The sequence below is a fragment of the Alosa sapidissima genome, chromosome 1 (assembly GCF_018492685.1).
Source record: "Alosa sapidissima isolate fAloSap1 chromosome 1, fAloSap1.pri, whole genome shotgun sequence".
NCBI lineage: Eukaryota > Metazoa > Chordata > Actinopteri > Clupeiformes > Clupeidae > Alosa > Alosa sapidissima.
In genome coordinates this window covers 52,499,315-52,525,457 of record NC_055957.1, presented here as the reverse complement: position 1 = coordinate 52,525,457, position 26,143 = coordinate 52,499,315, and the positions used below count along the sequence as shown (strand labels likewise).

Genomic DNA, 26,143 nt, shown 5'->3' with positions numbered 1-26,143 from the left:
CACCCTTTTGCACAATAACAGTCGGGGCAAGTGCAAAAGCTTTGGTGGAGCAGCTCTATCCAGTCTTGACCAATGTTTCAGTCCCTGTGATTGGCTGAAATGGCCTGGAGCCAGCGCTGGGAAACTTTCCAGACTTGACTCCCATTAACCCTCTATGGTGAAACTCTGCTGGAATCCAACACACCAGCCACCGCCATTTATCCACCAACTAATGAAACCAATTAATTTCTGGGAGCCAAACAAAAAAATCACGCTTTGTGGTTTTACAACCTGAGCTTCAAACTCCCCCCTTTCCCCTTTCTAAAAGGAAGTAAGTGGAGAAAGACAGCCTCCTCCTGTGCGTGTTTAAGGTAATAATATATATGTGACACCTGATGGCCCTTTCTATAGCAACAGCTTGCCAGGCACATGGCCTGTGGTGGCGGAGCCCAGATCCACTGCTGAATTTAAAAGAGGCCTCAGATGGATCCAAACTGCAGTCAGCAGTTAACAGGACACACAGAGACATAATCACATAATCTCAATAAAACAGGCCATGCTATTTGAAAGGCAGGTTATGACACGTAATAACCATCTGTTATAAATGACAGCCAACAAAAGGGGAAATTGTTAATTGATTCTAGGCTTGTCGGTGCGGGTCATAGGGTCTGATGTGAATAGCGCTTACTCGGGGAGAGCTGATGAGCTAATGAGCTGCAAGTGGCAGACTAGAAAATGAAACCCGACTCTGACTCATGGCAGAGGAGAGGAGATCAGAGACTGCAATGGCACACATCTGAGCAGGTTTGACAGAAGTAATAATCATAAGATATACAATTATTCATTAACACAGAGTAGAATGAAACACAGAGACTATAGTCCGATAATGTGAACCACAAGGCAGCTGGAGATGACACTCTGGAGATGACAAAGCATTTCTATTTTGTGCTTTCTCACTTTCTTCCTCCTTTCTCGGTTACATTCAGGCTGAAATAGCACAGACATCCACACTGCTTATTGTATGGACGTGCCCATTGAGACCATTTGCAATGGCCTGCATTCCAGAGAGAAAGCTAAAGGACATTCCAGGAGTACCCAACACCAGCGCGCTCAGAATGGCATACTGTTAGTCATGTCTCTTCCACTCAAGCTGCATTCAGGCCTTCACGCTGCACTCCATTGAACTCATTGAGAATAGGGTCTACTGGAGTCAGTTGCCGCCATACTTTTTGTTGTCACTTTACTCAATGAAGCGTATATTAAGAAGGGGTTTTGTACATTGGAGACTGCTTCTTTTTCCCCATTCAGAAAGTTCCTTTACAGAGGAAAAAGCTATTCTTTTGGTAAATTATATTTATCTGCATAGAGTAGCATTGGTTTGGCAGACAGTTGACATGCAATTTAATTTCTCTATTTCACTTAATGTGTAATATTGTTTTTTTGATAGGAGCATTACCAATATCTGAGCATACATACAAAGTCACACAATCACACACCAAAATTGCAAACATTTTGTGTGTGATATGTTGCATCTGTTTAATAGGTCAACTCTCAGTGAAAGCAGGGATTTGCCTGTTTGGAGGGGGTGGCAGGGGAAGAGGAAGATCACCACCAAAGTCTTCTTCCTCCTCATCCTCTTTCTGGGACTGGAATTCTGAAAATGAAATCATACCAATGAATATGACCAATGAATTCATTATGACCAATGAATATTTGCCATAAACACATTTGATATAAAGTTGAATGATTTTGTCAAAACGATCCAGAAAGTTAGGACCGAAACCATTTCTCATGGCCTCACACCCACTCAACTCTGCAGCATGCATCTTTACATTACGTGTCTGCTTGTCTCTTGGCTCTGTGTGTTGTAATTCAGAGGTGGTTTCAACCATCCCAAGTCATTTTTTCGCACCAATCAAATGAATGTGGGTACTGCCCATAGGAGGGGCAACATGACATTTCCCTGGCCAATTCTAAACAGGTCACAGACCCTCCATACAGCCCAAGATGGTGGGAGGGGCCGCTTAACCAAACCGTGTAACCGAATCAAACCAGTGGTTGCCCCCTTTCAGCTTCAGAGGAATGGCCACAACAATGCCCTTCACAACACAGCCCACAACACATGCTCTTTTAGGACTGACTAGCAGGCCTTTTATCACCTAGAGAGCTTTGTGGCTGTCAGGGGACGATGAAAAAAAAAGCTCATTATGACCTCTGAAAACTTTGTTTTCTTGTTTTCATGCAGCTTTTTTTGTTAATGAAAAAAAAGCATACTACAATACTTAAGGAATGAAACTAAGTATTGCCCACGGCTGAACAAAACGAGAAGTTCTAGAAGAGTAAAAGAGTGAGAGAGAAAAATCAACAGGGAAAGTGAGAGAAAGAGCCAGGGAGAGAAAGAGGATCTGAAGTGCCCTAGGGGTGACCTAGGGCTTTCAGGTTGCTTGAACACATCAGAATTGCCTTTGAGGAGGTTGATTAATTGGGCCTGATAAGTTACCATGAATGAAGATTGTTATAGACTTTAATGTGGGGGGACTGGGTCTATCAATGGCTCATTCACATTGCTCTGTCGCGTAGCATATGGGCCAGACGTATTCATGCACAGAAACAAACCCAAATTTGACTATGCTTGTGTCTCATATCAGGGAACCTCTTCACTCTATTAATTGCTGTTTATAAACAAGATAGTAAAAATATTCACAAAGTTTAAAATAGCAGTTACATGTCAAATAGCACTTCAAAGGCATAGTTGTATTTTTTTTCTTCAACAAAGAGAAATATGCATAGACAAGAATTTTCAAAAGAGAACTTCAAATTCTTACTCTTCAAGTTTTTACTTTAGATAATGACCATGAGCACTGACCCACATCCTTCAGCCTATGAGTTTACGTCCCTAAAGACCCTCTGACAGCCGGACTTCAGCGAGTCAACCTGAGCAAATCGAGCATGAGGTTGAACGTGCTCGACAGCGGCCAAAATGGCCGGGCCACCTCAGGTTGGGTGACCCGTTGAACAAACATAATCTGCAGTGTGACCACAGTGTTTGCTGACTCTTTCCAAGTGTCACGACTCACAGCCGGCTGGTGCCTTATCTCCTGCGTCTCAATTATGGGGTGTCAATGGTGATCTATGGGCCGAATTCCCAGGCTTCAGTGGTGGGGGCTGGCTAGCTACAGCAGAGGTCACTGCCCAGGCCCTCCTGGCTGAAGACCAGTGGCTTTTCAACCCTTTCACCCTCCCGCACGCTGCCTGTCAGCCATGTTGACTGGCTCTAATCTATTGGGGCCCTCTGAACACCTCTCACAGAACTATCGGCCTCCAAACTGAGCTCCTCAATCAAACCTGTCTGTACACACAACTGTTCAGCCACCGCTGGTTGATAAATCGTCTTTCAGAATTAACCCCGTTACTACGGGTAGACTTATGGTCAAACAAACCAGTTAATTGGAACATCACCCAACAAGACATGGGAAATCTTCAATTCTGATGAAGAAAGTGTTCAATGCAAAGAACAAAGAGAACATAGGCTTGAGATTTTAAAAATATTATTTTTAACACCTTTGCGACATTGAACTTTTCATCTCGCATACCCCCTAGTGGAAGCTCGCGTACCACCAGTGGTACACGTAGCACATTTTGGGAATCCCTGGTCTAGGGTGTAACATTTGTTATTGCAAAGCAGTGGGCAGCACAAGGTTTACCAACCACAAAAAAGTTGCACACAGGAAATGTAAGGAATCTAAGGAGTTTCTTTTGCTAACTCTACTGCTAACCATAACAATGGCTGGCAATGAAAACATAAATGTATCTCACAGTTGTAGCTGTGACAATACATGCATGTCCCTAAAATTTCTCTCGAGTCATCAAGCGGTAAGGGCCCTTCAGCAGAAATGAACTTCCAGTGGCAAACAGACCAAATCCTCAAGATAACAACAGGGGTTGACATTGCCAGAGAGCGAATGACACACATCTATTGTTTTTCATTATTGGATTGCCTCAAACCTTTGCTTGGGACGGCAGTGTAATCTAGCAGATTAATTTGTTGGCTTCTGTACATCGGATAGCTCTGTCTGAGAGCTTCCATATTGATGAAGAGAGATAAGTCGCTCCGTTATCTACCGCAGTCATGTCAGCTAAGCTCATTAGCCAAAAGCCTAATTATCAAAAAGTCAATAGTGCACAAATAGAGATTAAAAAGAGCTTAGCCAGGACGACTCTCTCTCTCTCTCTCTCTCTCTCTCCCTGACTTTCTTATCCCCTCTTTCTTATCCTCTCTCTCTATCACTTACTCTCTCTCTCACCCAAGTTGTATTCTAATATGTACTATATGTTAAAAACATTCCCAAATGTGTCGTATCTAAGAACCAAATGTATCTGGGCAATTCCATGGAAAATTATGTTTTTTGTAACATCCATAACACCAATAAAATGTGATGGTATGGTATGATGTGAATGATTACATGATATTTGAGCATTTGCTATTTTTGGCTGAAGAATGTATATGAGAAAAAATGCAAAAAGATTAATGTTATCATTCACATCATACAATGTTGGAAATATGGAATACAACATGGAATTGCCCATCTACTGATATGTAAAGTTGCCTTTTTTAATTTCTAATATGTAAATGAATGTGCATGTTCCTCAACAGTGACCACAATGCTTACAATTATATTTATAGTTGTACATTTTTTATTCTGCTTTATGTACAATAATATAAACCTGAGTAAAAAGCAACACACTGTATAATCAACACAAAGTGAACATTGGTTCACTACCAAGACAAAGCATCATGTTTTTAATAGATGGGGTGGGTGCTGGTTATGGTCCTACCATGGTCAATGCAGGAGAGTGTGTCTCGGTCACTCACGCAACTGCTCACCACGGTCCCCGACGTATGGTCGGTCCTCTGTGTCCCAGCACCTATGTGGGGCTGAAACAGGAGACAACAAACTATCTATGCAATTCAGGTCCCTGTGTGAATATCAGTGGAAGGTTTTTAATACCCACCAGAGGAGTCCCTGCAGTAAAGCCATGCTGTTTGCCAGGTTGGTCAGCAGAGTTCTTCCCTGGCACGTCCAGCTAGAGGAAAGAAAACAATGACAACAACAACAAAAATGGGCTGCTCTTAATAAAAACACATTTATGCATCAACATGTCTTCAAGCATTAATAATGTCAGTGAGGAACATTTATTGAAGGTTTCATTTTCACAAGCTGTCTTGGCCCCAGTAACACATGCCTCCTGGCTTCAAGGGTGCTGTGTATTAAAGACTTTGCACAGCAGAGATGGTATTAGTTACACCGGATCTTGACACCAATGTGCCTTCTGAAAACACATTTTCAGCTTGTTTTCTTCTGAATACCACTGGCTGTACGTGCCCATTTACACAACACAAAACCAAACAAGACGCGGCAACACTTATGCATATTCATCGGGCCTCACTAGATGAGGCCAGAGATGAGAGGCCTAATTGGGAGTGCACCTGTTAAAATCGGATTTGTGTTGCCCCCCCCCTCTCTCTTACACACACACACACATCTCTCTCTCTCTCCCCCTCTCCCTCTCCCTCTCACACACACACACACACACACACACACACACACACACACATACACTCTCTTTGTCTCTCTCTCTCTCCCTTACACACACACACACACACACACACAGACAGACAGACAGACAGACACACACACACACACAGACACATTTTGCTCTCGCTCTCTTTCTCTCTGCCTTACACACACACACACACTCTCCCCATTAAAAAACAACATTTTTAATGAGTTCCATGTAAGTAACAACATGTCACTAGTCTCAACATACCGTATAGCTAACAGAGGCGTAGTGTAGGGCAGCTGCTTGCCTCTGCAAGTTATTCCGCAAGAACATCTCATCCTTGATGGCGTGAAAACTGGACAACATGACATTGCACACATTGCACACATTGTACTGTCTATTGTGTATATATCTAACATGATCTCAATCTGGGTGTAATCACAGTTGAGACACCATAACAAATCAAAACCCAATTATCTGTAGAAGAATAACAATACTTTTTCCTTAGAATTTCAAATCTCTTCTCCCATGCTCGAGTGGTAATACGTAGTTCTTTCTTGTACCTGTGGAGAAAGAGAAAAAAGAGCATAGTTAGCATTAAAAAACTGGCCATTAAAACACCTTCTTTTTTCCTGGTGAAATACATCATATGAGCAGCTCAGACATTTGTTCGTAATGCAAGAAACATGTCCTGTGGTAGCTGCTTCAACAGATACATCATCATCACAACCAGGGTGCGATTTGTGTAAAAATCAGAGGGGGGGATGATTTTGAATAAGTTTGTAACCATCATATCATACTGTCAGTTAATTGCCTACAGTGCAGTGAAGAGTTTGGAGAGTAAAGTTATAGGGCAACTTGAAGTTTTATGAAAATAATTTACGAACCAGAACATAAAGACCATGAAGCTTCTATTTCTTGCAGCTGTTAAAACACCCGCTAGATAGTTTAAATACCCACCAACATTCGTTTTTGCAGTACAGATTATTTCTAAAAGTTATTTGTCTACTACTGGCTGATTTATCAAACGAGTGCTTTCTCGTTCGTCCTCCGCAAACTACAGGTGTTTCGGTAGAGAGCCATTGAATAAGCGATGCCAAGCAATTTCTGTAACACTTTTTGTGACATTCAGCAAATATCTCCTCATTTAATGTAAGTTGCTTCGGACAATAGGCCTACGTTCTACTCTACGTGCAGTTGTCCTCCATCTCAGTTGCATCAGTTTTCTCATTTTGAAGGTTCTAAAACATTATTATGCTTCACTGAATCCTTCTCGTTTTCTTTCATTTGTCCAGCTAACTTTTCCATTGAACCTAGCCATTTATGATGGATTACACACTCGACATTCTGAAATGTCCTGCACGATCAAGGCCAAATTAAGTTATCACGCAGGCACTGTCAGCAGCATCAGTGCTGACGGTGACGGTGCGTTTCTGATGTCAGATTATTATGTAGGCTAGCCTACTAGACTGTTCTCACGTTGCAGCGCTTTACTTATATGAAGTAGAATTAATCAATATGAGGGGCAGAGGGGGATAAATGTTGTCCCCCCCGACGATAAAAATAATTTAGCAGAGGTAGGGATAGGAAAACCAGAGGGGGGGAAATCCTCACCATCCCCCCCTACAAATCGCACCCTGATCACAACACATTGCGTACTCTATGTGACATTGTACCGTTGGATTTCTGCCTTTTGCTCTGCAATGATCTCTTCCAGTTTCCCCAGCTTGCAGCTGAGCTCCTTGTCTTCCTTGGCGTCCTTCACCTTACTGGCCAGTGCTGCGGCAGCGGCAGCGGCAGCGGCAGCGGCAGCGGCTCTCTCTGCGGCCCTCTGGGAGTTCTGAGCCTCCTGCTGCTTGTCCATCTCCCTCTTCTCCTGCCGATGCTGCTCGATCATATTCTTTGCTGCGAGGGCCTGCACCCAAAAAGAAAGAACTGTGAAGAATTTGATACAGAAATTGAAACACAATAAAGAATTTGTTTGTTTTCAAATTGAGGAGTGACTCTGTGTCTTTGTATGTACTTGTACAATGTTGACTGACCACTGCTCTGATAAGTAGCCTGATGTTACTCTCTTGCTATATGCCCTTCTTTTTTCAATGTAGTAAGTTGAGCAAAGACAACTGCTTTCAATATTCAAAAGTCTTCTTGGGCTTTGATGTGTATTTTGGGGCTATATTGCATGTTCATTAAAGAAGTCACTTTAGACAAAAGAGTGTTTTGTGGCCAGAGCCAAATGTCCACTCATGTGGCCTGTCCATTCATGGCCTGCATGACCCATCTTTGTGGTCAGTCGTGTCGTCTGATTTAGTGCGCATGTTCACACAAGTGTGAAGGCCAGGGCAACACGGGTCAAACTGGACCTGTTTTTCCTTATATTAAAAAGCAGAGGAACGAAAAGAAAAGAAAAAGAGGGGGGTGGTTCTCACATCCAGTTAAAGAGTCTTTGAGGGTATTCTCTTAGATGGCATGAGTGCTCAATGTGTTTTGTTTGTCCGGCATAGGCCAGTGCAAAAAAGGTGGTCAGTCTTGGGTTTTTTGTTTTCTCTCAGCCTTGCTTCGCCATTCAAAAGGCTTTTGTGTGAATAAAATAAAGGGGGTGTAGGCGTAGGTGTTTCCCTGTGACAATAAGACATGCAGCAGTATATGTTTACATAAAGGCTGCTGTGTTGACTGCAGCCTCCAATGTGGCTACATCTCAATCAGACTAATATGGTCATAGAAACAAGCTACGCTCAACTGAACACAACAATAGATCCAAACATAAGTGGTTGTAGCAGCTATGTTTAGCATGACTCTAAACATTGACAACAGGGAAGTCAACACAATAAGAATGTTATGTGTCAATTAAGTTTAATTTTGCTTTATGGAGCTTGAAATAACAATTCCAGATGGAGAACTCACTTTTATGACAATAAGGCAGGTCTAAATAAAATTTTAATGTAAATCATTAAATATTTCCCCGCCATTAAATATTTCCCTACATCCAATTTGGTTTCTGAGAGATACAATACAACCACTTGTACTGTACTGCTGGACAAAACTAACAACTCAACAAATCAGTAACTGACTGAAAAGGCCAAACTGATCCTTCTCTACACCTCTACACACAAACTGCACATCCACAGATCTGTGGCTAGCGAGCACTCCCCTGGGCAGTGTGCTGAGCACACACAGCACATATCTGGCCTGGGAGCCGCCAGGCACGTGCCCACTAGAGCTGCACGGGCGACGGGGCGACGGGGCGAGGGGGCCAGTAGGCACGGTGGCTCGAGACAGATAAGAGCTCTGCACACACACACTCCCTCATAATGGGCAGGCCGCAGCACGGAGCTGGCTGTCCGGCCTGAAGTGGACTTTAAACTGGGCCCATTGTGCGGAGCCTTTCAAGGCCCCTCTCTCAGCCCACCCACTCCAGGCGGCCACCGTGTTGTGTCAGCTGCAGGCCACATTCTCGGGGGGCCTGCATGCCTGCCGCTGCGCCGTCCGCCCCAGTGACCGTCTCTATGTGGTCACCGTGTTGACAGAGCCATTGTCTGGCCCTCTGCTAGCCACCCACCCTAACCCCCCCCCACACACATTGAGACAATCACACACACACACACACACACACACACACACACACACACACACACACACACACACACACACACACACACTCCTGCATCCTCCCTCTTCAGCCCTTCCCACACTTTTCCTTGACAAGGCATGAATGGGCCGAAGAATGAGGTGGGGAACAGTGGTGACTGCACTCAGGATGAGGTGTGCTGCTAAATGGGCCAACGTAATGAATTTGGTCTAATTAGAGGCAGAGAGAGACTCCCATTAGCATGGGAAACAAAACGGCTAGTATTACATTTTCATGTCATTAGCTCAGGAAGAGTGTGTCCTGCAGACTGGACCCTGTAGCTCCAGAGAACTCACATTAGCCTTCATGGACCCAAGGTTTACCCCTGCTCCAATTTGAAAAGTACTTCAGGTCAATTAAAAATGAATAACTGTTCTATGAAAACTGTATCCAAAATAAAATGAACATGAATAGCAATGAATAGCAATGAATGATTTTCCTTTACAAGGCATATTTTTATGGTACCAGTCTTTCCAATAATTTGAATATATTATTAATGGTATTTATAATGTATGGTGAACTTAACCTCCTGTACCTCCATTTGTTTGTCTGTGTGTGTGTGTGTATATATATACAACTTTTGCTGAGTGAAAGAGCATTGTAATCATATAGTGTTTCTCTCTCTTCTTTCTCTTTCATTCTGATCTTTCTGAAATCTCCGAAATCATTAACCAGCGCTACTCTTTCACCATCAAACTCAATGGAATGTGGCTAGCAGGCACAATAATGTCCAAAATTAGTTTTGGATAGAAATAAATGGAGAAGAAAAGGGAGCCTCAGGAGGGAGGAAGTGTAAGTGGCCCAGTGTTGACAGACTGGAGAAATAAGTTGCATTTTAACTCTACCGGCTAAAATCAATAGATCACAGACACCTGTGGCCAGAGCGGCTCATAGCCCTATCTTTGTTTTCCTGGCACTGGGTGTCTGCGCTTGGCCTATTGACTAACCTTCAGCTCAGAGGCCAGGGCCTTCAAACATCCTGAGAGAAGATAGCCAGACTCCTCAACACACCTCATTACAGCCAGCTACTGACTGGACATTCAGATTCTAGTCTCGCTGACCCAGACAGACGTTGCTACATATGTCTAAGGATGACCGCGGGGGAGTCTGGTCCAAGTGTGAGTAAGAGTAACTAGTGATTCAGAGGGACTCTGAGCTAAGGGGATGTCTTGCAAATGTGCAGTTGAAAGTAGTGAACAGAAAAAAAGGAACTGGCAAAGGTGAGTGGTGATTCTGTCAAATTGTGGGCAGGTAATAAAAACAGCCAGCCTTGTAGGCTCCGACTACTGTCCAATTTCACGGAAGTGTCTCTAGATGTGTCTGGCCTAGTGAGACAGCACAGCTTCAAACACTTACCTCTTCATTACGCCTGGTCTCAATAGTGTTGATCTCTTTCTCCATAGCCTTCTTTAGTTGGTCTAACTGTAAGGACATTACAAATTCAGATTAACAGTCACTCCATTACATGTTTCACTCAAAAATAATTGAATACAGAAGTTAGACTCTCAATGTGTCTTGAGTCTGTTTCTATTACATACAAGGTCAAGTAAATGTGCTGGTGAAGTTCATCTGTAAATAACAGGACAATGAATGGACCCTCATGGACATGGACAGCGCCAGGCTGCTTAATGGACACTGTGGATGTGTTCCACAGTCCATCAGACCCTCTGGGTCTCAGTCTAGAGATGACAGGGATGTGTGGGTGGACACAGAGATGCACCGCACTGGCCTAAAGAAGGACAGCAGGAGTAGCTCCATGTGTGTGTTATAACACCTGCCTACGTCAGTCACTTCACACACACTCCTCACTCACATCCTTTCCAGCCTTTTATTACTACTGATGATTTTGGAACCAGTATTAATCCCACACACTGACACTCATGGTATATCTATAATTAACTCTAAGTTACTCTAAGTTCCTTAAGACATATTGGAGGTACTTTGACGATTTATTTTTCATTTGGAGTGGCAGTACTGATGATTTAAACAAGTTCCATGAATATCTCAACTCGAAAATGGATTCGATCAAATTCACACTAGAATTTAGTTTCAAACGCATTTCCTTTTTGGATGTTCTTAAAAAAGTGGGTACAGTCTTGCATACCGAGCTATTTAAGAAAGAGACAGACAGGAACACTTTTTTACATTTCAGCAGTTATCATTCACCTGCTTTAAAGAGAAGCCTCCCTTATAGCCAGTTGACTAAAGTGAAGCGGATATGCGACTCTGACGATAGGTTTGAGTCCCATGCCAAAGTCCTGTGCGATGGATCCAGAGATAGGGGGTATGGTGATAATTTACTTAACCAACATTTGGGAAAGGTGCGCCAGATTCATCGATCTGAGCTGCTTACATCTAAGTCCACATTTCTGATCAGGGGTTAGCCATGGTTTCCACATATAGTCACCATCAGTAAAACGCATAGTCAATAAACACTGGCACATATTGAAGACAGATCCACACATCTCCAACGCTTTTACTTGCCCACCCAGACACTTCTATAAGAGGACATCCAACTTACGGGATTTTTTAGTTAAATCTGATTTGCCCGCCACTAGGCCCACACATTTTTTGTCACAGATCCTCAGTGGCAATTTCCCATGTCATAACTGCGTACACTGTTATGCTATGATTAAGGGGAACACATTTTCGCACCCCAACACAGGAAAAAAGATTGCAATGAGAGGTAGAATTACATACAACACCAAGTATGTGGTTTACCTTCTTAAGTGTCCTTGCAACTTGTATTATGTGGGGAAACAAAACAGTTGCTAAAAACTAGAATATGTGAACATAAATGTTCCATACAGTGGCTAGACATTTTAACCTGGTTAACCATAGTACCAATGAGTTAAATTACATGGGGATTGAGGTTGTGGAAATGCCTCGCAGAGGTGGGGATAGAGAGAATCGACTACTTCAGAGGGAGGCTTATTGGATACACTCCCTGGACACTCTCATCCCCAAAGGGATGAATGAGGGAATTATATTGTCTTGTTTTTTGTAATATGTTTTTTGTAATATGTGGTATATGGTAATGTTTGGAATGTGCAGGACTTTAGCATAGGTTGTTCATATTTTTCACGTATTTATGCTGTTGTTGTTTGTTGTCTTATCTGTTGTCTTTTGTTTTTTGTTGCAAACTGCAGTTTAATTATTCTATGTTTTTGTACATTGAAACGGGGTCTCCCCCTGTTGGAAAGCGCTGGGTACCTGTGGGGGTTAAAGGTGATTATCTAGTTTATTTAATCACACCTACTTGGGGTCAAGGGTGAAATTGCCATTTTTCACACTGAAGAAGGGTGTCAGCCCAAAACGTTTGTGAGGCAATTAAAAAATAAACGAAACTGTTGAGGGCTTGCTTTATTTATTTTCAATATCTATAATTAAACAATAGACTAGTATCAAGCAACAGATACTTTAGACACTTCATGAACAGCATGCCATAGCTTGCTGCTTGGGTCTGATATGGTAAATATGGCGATGGTGATGTGATGTGAGTTAGCATGGTGTCGGGAGAGCAGCGGTCATGGTCCTCTCACAGTAGCCAAGCTTATGCCCAGCTGAGCTTCACAAGGCCCACTGGCCTTACCTCCCTTCCTCTCACTGGAAGTCCCTCCAGGCTATGGAAGCCCATTTTACGCCCTACTGATCAATGTCACTAAATAATATGGAAACAGTTTTTTCCCCCTTCATTTTCCCCCCACCCTTTTTTACATTTTTATACTCGGCCCTGACGATAGAACTCATTGAGTTTGTCAATCACAGGGACAAAAGGGTACCACTTAACAAAAGCATATGAGGTGAAAAGAGTAGGCCGCTTTTTTAACTGCTACACTAAATATGGATAATCCTTTTCACCGGTGATTGAAATGACATTGAGAGGGTCTTTATTAGCTGTTTTCAGGCCCCGGGCCTATACAAGGTGTTGGGCCACCATCTGCTTAGGGACCATTAACCACCCTCCTCATGGTGCTCCCAGACAGAGAGGAGCACACTGGAGTACCAGAAGAAGAGCCCTTTTGATCTCTTACCTACACAGCTGTTTTGTCTGAGCTAGCCTTTTCACAATTACTCCCCATAATGCCTTTAAAATGTACAATCAGCCACAATCAGATAGATAGATAGATAGATAGATACTTTATTGATCCCCAAGGGGAAATTCAAGAATGGAAGAATTCAAGAATAGAATAGAACATTGTCAGAGAATAAATACTTTTTTTTTTTTTTATCACTGACATTTGTTCCACGGATGCCATAATATATGGCGAGAAAAACTTGACAGTGGCCAGCTTTTGGCGCAACGTTAACTCATCAGTGTGTGGTTCGTTTAACTCTTTAACTACCAATAAATAGACCTGGGTGAGAGAATGGCTGAAGCCCCACACCAGCGACAAGTGACGTTAATCAGACATGTGTGAAAGTGAAAGGGGACTTTTTTTCCAGCAAAAGAGCGTAATTTAATATGTGCACTTCATTAAGGAGGGGAGTGGAGGCAGTAGAAGAGGACCCTTGCTGCTAGCCTCCAAGCACCCCTGCAAGGCCGAGAGAGGACTTTTAACCTTGTGGGTTCTGTATGGTCAGACTGAATGATGGAGTGCTTAGAGGCAGTGACAGTCTCTTTCACTCTGTCCACAGTGCTGTTCTCATTTTCCTTTTTGCTTCTTTTTCCCCCCCTTTGTAAATTCAGTTTATTAGACGTTGAGAACGTCACACACATTGTTCCACAGAGAGTTCATCTGACAATTCAACACAAGTACTTTTTGGGGGTTAACCAGTTTTTAAGCCAATTCAGCAGCTTATTAGTTTCATGCTTGTCACATCCCACATTTAAAAGCAGCTGATGGACACAGAAATCTGGAGAAGCCATGTTAATTTAAAATCTCAAGCCGGGAGCCGCAAACACACGACACACCAAACTCAACGTCTTCTGTTTGACTTCTGGCACGAGTCCATTCCTAGCACCACGCTGTGTTGTCTCTAACCACCCCCCCCCCCCCCCCCCCCAACACACACACACCTAAATTCATACATTCTGTTTACACGCTATTAAAGACAGCAAATAAAACGCCAATGAAGGAACACCCCTCTGGGCCCATTTACCAAATGCTCCCCGACACCTCCAAGCATATCAGTCATTAACTTATACAGTAGAGCAGTGGCTGTTAATGCCCTGACAACCCACCATAAAGCTATTAAGCACCTCAGCCTGCACCTACCAGTTGCTCTTTCCCACTGCACAGACCCTGCAGTGCACTCTGCTGGCATGCTCTCACTCACTGCTCAACCTGGCACATGCTTCCATGTTTAGATGTGTAAACACCACTCTTACGGGAAGGCCTGTGTGTGTGTGTGTGTGTGTGTGGTGGTGGTGGTGGTGGTGGGGGGTATTTAAAAGGTAACATATAACACCATTCTTATTGCTCTGGGGCAATCAGGGGAATAAAAATGAGAAGAAATAATATGGCTGCACATGGCTCTCCACTGACAGCACACCAACCCAGGCATCACCATTTCACATTTAAGCACTCTCATTTCAAGAGCCAGTTTATGATTTGAGAAAGTTTTGCAGTATGCTAACCAAACAGATATTAAGGCATATAATCTGGAGTGACCGTGAGGACATAGACTGGTCAGTCTTGGGTTCATCATGAGCACAAGCCACTACAGTCACAGGACTCTCTCACGGGCAGTCTGTCCACTGGGTTTCATATAGCCTGTGTACTGAAAATTGCACAGAGAAGTGTTTAAGTGGGCTCAGCTATAACCTTACCTTTTTCTTCCCAGCCTCCCTCTCCATTTCCAGCTGTACTTTCAACTGACTGTTTTCCAGGGTCACCTACAATAACATGCAGATGTGTGTCAGCACATTATCATTGACATAAAATCAGATTGGCTTCATTGGCGGGGTTCATGACACATAAACAGGGCTATCAGAGTGGATGGTGTGGATATGTGGTGCTGTAGGGAGAGATTGCGTCACGCCTTGCCTTTTGAAGATTCTTCCTTTCTTCCTCTGCTTTTATGGTCAGCTGCTTTAAATTGTTGGCTGTGACAAAGTCAGAAAGGGTCAGGAAGACACAAGTGCCACTCAGGGTAGAAAGAGCACCAGTGGAGGAGGAGAGGACCCTGGCGAGCATCTCGACGTGACATCCAAGCGCTTTAACGTGACCCTTCTGAGGCCTCGTGGCGGGCTAGGGACTGGAGTGGCCGGAGGTCCTGACTGGGCACTGACCTGGCTCTCCAGCCTCCAGCACAATCACATTGCCCACCCACCACTCCCTGAGCCCAAACCCACGAACCACTGACCACTAAGTTCAAGGGCCAAGTGTGTGCTTGCACCTCACTTATTTAAAAAATAAAAGACACAAGAGCCCGAAAGCCTTTGTCACAGCCAATATAAAACCTTTTAGCAGGTGGCTTTTTGAGGGTTTACAATGCAAGTCATATCAAAGAGTGGGATGTTCTATTCAGACAGACAATGCGCAGTCCTGGTGTACTATACTTAATTTCCAATCAGCACAGAATACAACATGGCCTCATTTGTCTGTCTCGGATAAAGCCCAGACCCCTAGCTGGGCTAGTTAATCATAAATTAATCTCAGAATTACATACATTAAGAGGACTCGAATAGAGCTAGATCAGAATCATGATATCTCATGGAACAAATCCCAGTTTCGTGGTTACCTAAGTTACATAAGCTGTGAATGAACATCAAACATTCAGAGGAGATAAAGCCGTGACCCTTTAAAATACACCTGTCTAGTGTTTGCTTAGTTCTTGAGGACTCCCACACGCTAGAGTAGCCCAACAAGTGTTGCCAAACAGTGCTGCGGCCTCACTCTGAACTGCCCCATGGAGCCAAAGAGAGGATTATATTTCAGCAAAATCTTTCCTGTGATCAGAATATTATGTCTAATCATTGTAATACAAAAAGACAGTGATAAAGTTCAAAGTCAAAAACTGCTTTATAACATAAATGTAAGTTGAGAACATTAATGATAATTAATGTTGAAATAATTAGTAAAATAGTTAGTACCAAAAATTAGTGATAAAGTGATACAAATAGTAGTTTAAACATATTTTGTGTAAATGCCCATAACTGTAATAACAGATCGGATATACCTAAATCTTCAATGTAGTTTTCTTTGACTTCGAGCTCATCTCGGAGCAGCTCCAGGTCTATGTGCAGAGAGTAAATGTCATCTTTCAGCCTTTCATTCTCATCTTCCAGCCTTGTGTTCTCCTCCGCCAGCCACTCTCTTTCAGCGCCATCGGCCACCTCTGCATCGCTCTGAAAAATTACACAACTCCCTTTTCAACTTTTCTTCACCATTTCTTTAACCCGCCAGAACAAAAGGCACGCTGCTCAAGCTGCGTGGCAAATATGAGCACTATCCCAAGACAAAGCTATCGTACAACTTTCTGCCTCCTACCATTTCCCCACTGAATAATAAAAAGAGTGGGGACAAAAAGGCCAACTCTGGCCCAAAGGAGTCTTTTTTCACCCTTTTCTTTTGGCCCGGAGAAAAAGAAGGCCGTACATTATATACAAAGACCATAATTCATGGGGACATTTTTATTGACAGGGATAATGCATATCATACTGTTTGTGTGCCCCTGTCATTCAGGTCAATTTATTCTGGAAGTCCACACAGGCAGCTGGGGCCTCTCCACCCACGGTCTGGCCCACTGCTTTCTCGCTAGCGAGCACAGGCCGTAACCAAGCAGGACTGGACGGGGTTGGGGAGGAGGAAGGGGGAGGGAGTTTGCGGGCCGCAGCACCAGGGGGTTGGCAGTGAGGCGGGTTTCGGGGGGGGAGGGGGGGTGCGCTGCCTTTGTGCGCTTCCCTCGGTGGCAGAGCTGCCAGTGTCACCAGGATCACATCACATGTCAGCCCACAGAAGTCGGCCGACTGGGAGCCGCATGGAACCCATCAGGTCCCTGTGATAGCCACGCCGCCGGGCCCTCCACTTTGTGCCGCAGCCACCATTCATGCCCTGGACATTAAGGGGGCTTTTGCATGCCTGTCACACTTTAAATCTGTGCAGGCGTTCAAAAGCTTTCAAAGCTTTCAAGATTTTTTTTTTTGGTTTGTGTGTGTGCGTGTCTGTGTGTGTCTGTGTGGGTCTTTTACTTGTTGCTTGTTCTTTTCTTTTCTTTTCATAATGAATGCAGACAGTACTTTGCATGCAGGACTGACCATGAAATAAAGAAATCCAACTTTTTAATTTTTTGTTTTGATTTTTTTTCTTTTTCATTCTGGAATATGCAAAGTTCTTTTTCTTTCTTGTAGCATTGCTGCTCTTGAGCCAACAACCCCAAAGACAAGAACTCAGAATTGAAAAAGAAATATAAACCAGTAGCGTCTTTACACAAACAATATGAATGTCTCCAGAATGTCTTTGGCCTTGCCATTCAGTTGTTTACAGCTTACAGTCATGCACCAGAGGAAACCCCCACCCGACTCCCACCCCACCTCCACCTCATCCAGCTTTAGCCCAACTGGAGTGGGCATCTGAGGACAGACGACCCTTACAGACCCCTCACCTCATGGTCCCCAGTATACAGTACCACCACACCACACTGAACGCACAGACAAACAATCCCTGCCCCATCTCCCCTCCTCTTCCACCTCACTGCGTACTGTCTCGCACTTCCTCTCATCCTCCCGCTGCTCCTTCCTCCACCCAACTCTACAGCGACAGTACACCCATGATGACCAGTTTTGAACTGGCCACACACCAAAACGCTCATCCTGTACTCGAGATACAACCCCCTCCACCCTGCTGCCACACACACACACACACACACACACACACACACACACACACACACACACTGCACTGTGTCCAGGCCCCTCTCACATTCTATACCTCTGGCTCCACCATCTGCCAAGGGTGTAGAACTACAGGTGATTATCCATGCGTCTCTCCTGTGCGCAGGCCTACTCTCATTAGCACAATCAACAAAGACCTGCCTAGGCTCAGCCACACTCATCTGTTACAGGGTGAGTGGCAGCTTTTTTGTGCTCAACTTTCCCCCGCCATCTGCGCATAGACGCACACTCTGTGGGCTGACCAGTGTTTGAACAGGCAGCCGGAGAGATGACTTGCCCTCAGGATAAGAGGTAAAGAGCCACATGGAGACCAAGAGGGAGGAGGGGGGGGGGGGGGGGGTTCAAGAGAAAAGAAAGACTGGGAAAGAGAGAAAGAGAGAGATGGGGGCCGGGGGTTGCTGCTAAAGCATATTAAAGAGGCCACAATAGCATAACATCTCACCTTTTGACATCTCAGAGTTCATTAATGCTAATGTTCAACCACCCAACCCCTAAACGAAAAGGGTGAGAGGCTGATTGGTCTGAAAGAACTGAACGTTTTTTTTAATAATGGCGGCTGTCATTCAGATCTGTAAATGAGCCTCCAACAACCCCATTTTAAACAAATATCAGACTGAATATGGGCTAATGTGCGGGTAGTCAGAGGTTACGTTCAGCCAGGCTGTCTAGGGCTCAACCTCAGCACATTAGCTTTATGTAAAAAATTCTTTGATCATCATCTAACCCCTATATTTGATTGAGAATAGTGCAAAGACAACATATCAGTTGTTGAAACAGACATTTATATTATTTTTTGGGAAAATATATGTTCATTTTGAATCTGATGGCAGCAACACGTTTTCAAAAAAGCTGAGAAAGGGGCCTGTTTACCACTGTACTGCATCACATCTTCTTTTAACAACAAGCTCTAAAACATTTGGGAACTGACTGAAGAGACCAGTTGCTGGGGTTTTGAAAATGAAATGCTGTCCTGTTTTTGCCCAGGATTTCAACAGTCCAGGGTCTTCTTCGTTGTTCGTCCAAATGTGACAGTTGCAGGCCGGCCATGCAGTTGACACAGTTGTAGAATATGTGCAGAATGAAGTTTGTAAGCTAGTGATTTGGATGGCAGCATATGTATGGAAGAATATTAGACTCAAAAGTTTTGTACGTGTGTATCACGTTTTGAAACTGTAGAAATTATTTGTAACTGTAAAAATGATCTGTACAAGTAATTGTCAAAATTACAAATATGCCCTACACTTACAAATCTATTCTACAGGTACAGATCGGTTTTACAGCTACAAATCATCCTACAGTTAAAAATATTTTACCATTACAAACATATTCTACAATTACAAATCAATATTCTACACACAAAAAGTTGTCCTACAGTTACAAATCTTTTCTGCAAGTGCACAGACTTTTGCACCACCTTAGGGATGAGAAGTGTCTTGTATTGTGTGTGTTCATCAAGATTTGTAACTGTAAAACTAATTTTTTTAACAAAAAAATAACATGAACGATTTTAAGTATTACTCATATGTCCTTCACTTACAAATATATTCCACAGGTACTAAACGTGATACACACGTACAAAAATTTTGAGTCTAATATTCTTCCATACATATGTTGCTTCACAACCTTCAGCATTAATTTTGCCTTCTCAGATGTGCAATCACCAGAGCACAATCACCTAAGCTCTAGCCCAGATAAGATGGCAGCATTTCAGCATCATGTTTAAATATGGTTCCTTCTTTGCAGTGCAGAGTTTTATTCGTGGAAGGGGCATTAAACTGAGTACATAAATAATGCTTATTGAAAGTTTTCCCAAGCCCATGCAATGATCTTCATTACAGAATCCGGTCTGGTTAATGCTGTGCTATCTGAAGCCCCAAACATCATGGCCATCCAATATTTTTTACCCTGTCCCTTGCATACAGAGATTTCTATTTATTCTCTGAATATCTGAATGATATTACACACTATGGATGATGAAATACCAAAATCTTTCCAATTTTACATTCAGGAGCATCATTCTTTAATTGTTGCACACAGTTTCACATAGTGATGAATATCTACATCTTTGCTTCTGAGAGACTATGCCTCTCTGGAATGCTCTTTTAATACCAAATCATGTTGCAATTAACAAAATCAGTGGTGAAATTATCCTCCCAGTCTTTTGGTGCCCCGTCCCGACTTTTTAGACATGTTGCTGGCATCAGTCAAAAAATGAGCATGTATTTTTTCATGAAATAGTAAACTTCCTCAGCTTCAACATTTGATATGCCGTCTATGTTCTTTTGCAACTAAATATAGCTTTACATTTTTTGCCGATTTTCAGTCTTTTTTTTTAGATTCTACATAGCGCCCCAACTTTTTTGGGTACTGGATTGTAATGAATACCTTAAAGCACTGTGGTAGTTGTTCTTATAGATAGACTAATAAACATCATCTGTAAGATACAATAAGTAATTGTAAATGCTTTGGAGAGAACAGGAAAATACTGCCTCATTCTTCTCTACCATTACACCTCAAAACATTGGTCATCTTTTAACAATATTGCCACCCGGGCCTTCCAACTTCTTAAATACAGTACCTTGCTATTAAGCCTTTCCTCATATTCCTTCACTTGTTCAGTTAAAGTGAGTATCTCCAAGTTCTTCTCTTCAATTTTGGCCAAAAGCCCCTCCGCTATCCGTTTATCATTTGGATCACCCGGGACTGAATTTCCTGTTCGCATTTGCCGTTTCTGATGTAAAAGAGCAGAAAGTTAAAATCATTGGCTATGACATATCAGTACATTGGAATGACACAGGCATGTTTAATTCTTTCATATTTTAACACCAATTCTTTGTCATTTAATCAATTAGCTTAAATGCCAAACATTATGTTTTTTGTACTTTACCTTATAGTCGCCATTTATTACGTTTATGGCATCAACAAGCTGGTGTTGATAACTTTTTTGAAGCATTGCTACTTTCTGCAAAATCAAGATGAAGTTATATGGTAAAGCTATAAATATTGATGTGTTTGAAGTATTTTAAAAAAAAAGTTATTTTACCTCTTTGTGCATGTCCTCCACACCTCTGGCCTTCTTCTGAATTGATACATATAAATCGATAGCTTCCCTTTGTATCTGAGTATGAAATTTGGCCTCAATGCATTTCATTTTTACTGCCACGTCTTTCCTCAGTAATTCCATATCCTCACATGTACAAAGAGTGGAGAGATATCTTAGCATTAGAAACGTAAGGTACTCCTCTGCAGTAATTCATTCATCATGGACCCATCTCCTGATGCAAAATCCATTGGCAATCCAACCTTCCTATACTGGTGCATATATACTGGAGATAATTTCCTAAAAGTATAGACAGAGCAGCCAGCATGGATACAAGCCAGCTAATCAATTTGTTAAGACAGGACGGAGGAGTCAGGAACCCTTTTTGCTGCCACAAAGCCACCTTATGGCCTCTCAGCAGGCTTCCAGGCAGCGAGAGAGATGGCCTATGAGGTCAATAGTAGGAGGAAATCTGAACTAATAGCTGGAAATAAGTGCAGCAGGAATGAATTGACAAGAAAACATTTAGAAATGTGACATCTCTGACACCATCTATCACATTATTTTTGGAAGCTTGAAAGAAACTCATGGTATTATCAATAGGTTATTAAATTCAATGTTCCAAATTCTTTGAAACTGAGCACTAATGTATTTGACTAAATGCATACGGAGCAAGTAGGCTTGCCATTAACCTTTTTATAGCACTGGTGCATGAGGTAGACAGTTTTGTAACACAGGCCAGAAAATCTTGGCCTTTAGTATTAACACCTGGTACCACCTCTAAAAACAACCACAAGCAGGCTAGTGTACAGGTAGGTGCTTGGCAAAGGGCATTCATGTTTTATGATGCACACAATTCTGGATTGAGAAAGCAGATTTGTTCGCAAAGAGCTCTGGGATTTGGAGTTGAGTTCATTGATGCTACACAGAAGTGGATGCTTTTTTTGTCGTGTTATAGAATACAATTACCCTGGAAATCCAGAGTTCTGTATTGCAGAACTATTGCATTGTTTTGCAGCTTAGATCATTTCTATGAGGTGTCCAGAACAACATACTAAAAGTCCTAAGAAATCCTAGTTGAGGAAATGTTAAATTCTCATCAATCCGAGATGTGCGCCAAGAAGGCCAGGCAACAATACACCCCCAATGGGGCTATTTTTTCCCTTTACTCCTATCAAAAGTAAACTTTAAGCTTACACAATGAAAGTACCCATGAAAAGTAAAAAATGTTGTATTACAAGTTTCTTTGAAAATTAATTTTAATATGCAAATGAGCTATACACTAATCGAATATGCCCAAAATACACCCAAATAGGCTTAATTGTTCCTTCACTCTTACCACAATAACACTTTACAAATGTATATGAAAAGTAAATGTTTTCGTATCACAAGTTTCTTTTTAAATGAATTTGAATATGCACATGGCTCCACACTTATTGAATATGTCCTAATTTGCATAGGCAAAAGCACCATATGTATGACAAATACATAGGCCCAATCTTCATCCAGTAATCCTACTGCCAATGGGTGATGGCAATGCTGCTTTTAGACTGGCCTCTAACCTGAAAACTGCCTGGCTTGGTAGTACCTGCCAGGGGTATAACCCCCGCCAGTATAGTCTTCAGGGTCACAGAGGCACACAAGGCTCCCCATCATGACAAGATAGCAACAACAGGGGAGTTTTTTTTTTCTCTCTCTTTTTAAAGTGTTTTTTTTTTCTATGTTTTTCTTTTTAAAAAATCCAGCCTGGAGCCCTTCACTGTGGCTCTTGGTGCTGGCACCCCTCAGTTCCTGGTTTGTTCTTTGCTGAGTTCTTCCCCTCTGGGTCATATTCATCTGATAAATCAGGCAAGTGTGAGTTTGTAATGACTAAGATGGCTATTCTGACTTTCTTCTGATGCTATCTGTGGGGGAATGTCATTAGGTAAGTATTTAGGTAATTAATTAGGTATTAAGTAATAATAAGTAATTAGGTATTAAGGCTTGTTTGCAAATAATAATAAAAAAGAAGAATTTAGAAAGCAACTGGAGGCAAGATTGTGCAATCAATTCTTAAGGTCAATATAAGTCTTTTTGTGGCAAGTGACCCAGGTGGTAAGTGTGGCAAGTGACTTAACTTACTGAATGGACAAGAATGTGTTAGTTATTTGGTCCCTGTTTTTTCTACTTGTGACTTTATGGCTTCTTGGCCATGAGTCAATTATGCCTTAAGCTCATTTGCATATTTAAAATAGATTTTTTTCAAGAAACTTGTTAAAAATGTTACCTTTCATATACAAAAATGTTACCTTTCATGTATACTTTCACTGTGTGAGTCAAAGTCAAAGTCAAAGTCTGCTTTATTGTCAGTTTCTTCACATGCCAAGACATACAAAGAGATCGAAATTACGTTTCTCACTATCCCACGGTGGAGACAAGACATATTTTACCAATTAAGTCCACAGACAAACATAACATTCAAGTAAACAATAAAAAGTAAATAAGAAGGCACATACAATGAAGAAATAAGAGCAGCAAAATTGGGTGTGAGGTTTGATTGTGATAGGAGTAAAGGAAAAAATAAGCCCATAGGCTTCAAACAAACTAATTTTCAAACAAACTTCTAATACAAAATGTTTTACTTTTCATGTAGACTTTAATAGTGTAAAGTTTTATTGTGGTAGGAGTAAAGGTAAAAATTAAGCCTATGCGGGTATATTTTGGGTAGGCTACCCTATAGAGTATAGCTCTTTTGCATAATAAATGGGGGGAAATAGTCCCATAGGGGTGTATTGTTGTCTGGCCTTATGGCACATCTTGGATTGATGAGAATTAAACATATTTCCTCAACTAGGATTTATTAGGACTTTTAGTAGGCTATGTTGTTCTGCACACCTCATAGAAATGATCTAGCCTATGCTGAAAAAAATATTTTACAATTAGTTCTATTTTTGTCTCCAAAATGAGTTTGCCTACTTTGCCTGGACTATTACAGTAAGTTAACAAGCGCCCGACAAAGTGTGGGTGTCTCACATGAATGCATGCATTGCATAACCTAGGCCTAGCGGCAAACGGCCTAAACGGGCAAGGGTAGAAGCTAGCCTACGACTGATGTAGAATAGGCTAACAGAGTTTTGTCTTGTTTATCACCGTGACACAGCACTATTTTCAGAAAGACGATGACTTACCGTTCGAAGGCTTGCATTTTGTTCTCTAAGCGTTGCAAGAGGCAGTAGTTCAGAAGCATTCGTTTGGACAGACATATCTCTCTTATACCGACCTACTCTTAGCTGATCTTCTAAACTTTTGCCATCACTGTAACAGTTAAAAAAGAAGTAAGATCAGAGCTATGTTTTTCTAGATGACAAATAAAAAACAAAAAACAAAGCCATTGCTACACGAGATTAGCGTAATGTTAACGTGAACTGTCAGTGATTTCGACTGTTGTGAAATTACTTTAAAATGTCTTCAATTTCGTTGAAAATGGAATCATCGTCCTCGAAGTAATTGTTGCTATACATTTTTGTGATGTTGTTAGGCTATTAATAGTATTAGGCTACCAGGTTGTCAAAAGCAAACGAGAGAAACTCATAGCCTACTATCGATACTGCAGTAGAATTCAACCTGTCTGAGGATTGTGGCGAACTGTTGCTATAGCAACTCTATGCAGCAGTGAGGACGTACTGGCTGGTTGTTGGTGATGAGTGGCCTGTCTAAGAGAGTGGCATGATTATGTTTTTGACATCTTCAAAAGGCGACTAGGCTAATGAATGACTCTGACCTTTTAAATAACTACTAATTAATTTTCCTCACAGTGTCGCTGTGTTTATGTTTATTGTTATTAACGTGTTCAATTAGGGTAGGATAGCCTAATTCTTAGGCCTACATCTGACACGATAACTATCAAGACAAGTGTCCCCAAGACTGCGTTTTGAGACCCCTGCTATGTGACATCTACACTCATGACTCATCAATCTATCTATCATCAAATCTGCAGATGACAGTGGTGGTGGGCCTGATCAACAACAACAATGATCATGCCTACATGAATCAGGCAGAAGATCGAGTAGGACATAACATTAAGTCAGTAGCCTAAAACAGGAAATGGTGGTGGACTAGCTATAGGAGACAGATTGGCTATAGGCTTGGCCTACTTTAAAAATGTATTAGAATGTAATTTGTAAATTATGCATTTCTGTATGTGAAATGTTGATTCTGCATTTGTGGATGCACAGAGCATCAAGCTATTTGGAAAGGGGAGGGGGAAAGTAAAAAAAAAAAAATCTAAGTTTCCTAGGTTCTGGTGTAGGTTACATAGTCTGAACAATTAGGCTAATAGTTTATCCTTGAAAGAGGTTTCCTAAATCACTCTGTCTTTTGATGCCACTGATGAGTCTCCTTTACTAAGTGAAAACAGTAAAACAGACTAATAGGACTAATAAGCCTGCAGGCTATTTTCTCTTTAAATCGCACTGAGACTATATAGTCTCCACCTAATCCCTAAATCTGAAATATACTCCTGCTGATAGCCTCAGACATTGTTAGTCACAACAGCAGACCCTAGGTATGTCCCCTCCCCCGCTCAGACAGCGTTGCTTGTACTGTACGAGTCTGCCCTGAGGGCAAGGCAATATGGCTCTTTAATTAGTCAACTAAAAAACTGCTAGTAGACCTCCAAAAAAATAAGTTGGTGCTTTCATTTTCCTGCCTGCATTTGTGTTTTTGTTTTGACTGTAGCTGTCATGTTTCTTTTTTCACAGATAAACACAACAATGTCTGGTTTTTGAAATGGAATGGAAGGATCAATACCCCTCCCATCAATGGGGACCTGTCTAAAAGAGATGGGTGGGGGTATGGGGTCTCTGCTGGTTCAACGGTCACTGACGATCTATTTGAATGCTCCCACCTCCAGCTTATAAAAAATCATAAATACCAACAGGAAACCCCTTAGTTAATTAAACTATTTATTTTAGCTATGCCAATACAGTTCAGAGAGCTCTCCCACTCTCACATGTCTTCCTCTTGTCTTGGTTTTGGAATGGATGGTCTGGTCAGTTGTGCGTTGGATTTGGGGGGCAACTTGTCAGACTGATGTCATACAAGCCCCACCGCAGGA

General features: G+C 42.1%; 1 protein-coding gene across 1 annotated transcript; it reads right to left on the bottom strand.

The window, feature by feature from the left end:
• Positions 1-1,489: 1,489 nt before the first annotated feature.
• On the bottom strand, positions 1,490-24,667 carry c1h10orf67 (chromosome 1 C10orf67 homolog). Its single transcript, XM_042072149.1, has 15 exons — positions 24,484-24,667; positions 24,216-24,342; positions 21,052-21,195; positions 20,896-20,970; positions 20,587-20,739; positions 16,295-16,463; positions 15,160-15,218; positions 14,943-15,008; positions 10,526-10,591; positions 7,218-7,456; positions 6,039-6,104; positions 5,809-5,896; positions 4,993-5,064; positions 4,816-4,915; positions 1,490-1,633 (listed from the first exon to the last, which is right to left on the bottom strand). Exons 1-15 carry the CDS (start codon positions 24,546-24,548, stop codon positions 1,524-1,526), a joined length of 1,599 nt encoding a protein of 532 aa, XP_041928083.1. The 5' UTR covers positions 24,549-24,667; the 3' UTR covers positions 1,490-1,523.
• Positions 24,668-26,143: the final 1,476 nt, after the last annotated feature.

Bases quoted from the DNA above. Each gene is read 5' to 3' on its own strand.
- c1h10orf67 (XM_042072149.1), bottom strand. From the start codon at position 24,548: ATGTATAGCAACAATTACTTCGAGGACGATGATTCCATTTTCAACGAA. The intron at 20,971-21,051 runs GTAAAATAACTT...TTGATTTTGCAG, and splicing joins TGGAGGACATGCACAAAGAG to AAAGTAGCAATGCTTCAAAA. The intron at 6,105-7,217 runs GTACAATGTCAC...CTTTCTCCACAG, and splicing joins CAAAAGGCAGAAATCCAACG to GTACAAGAAAGAACTACGTA.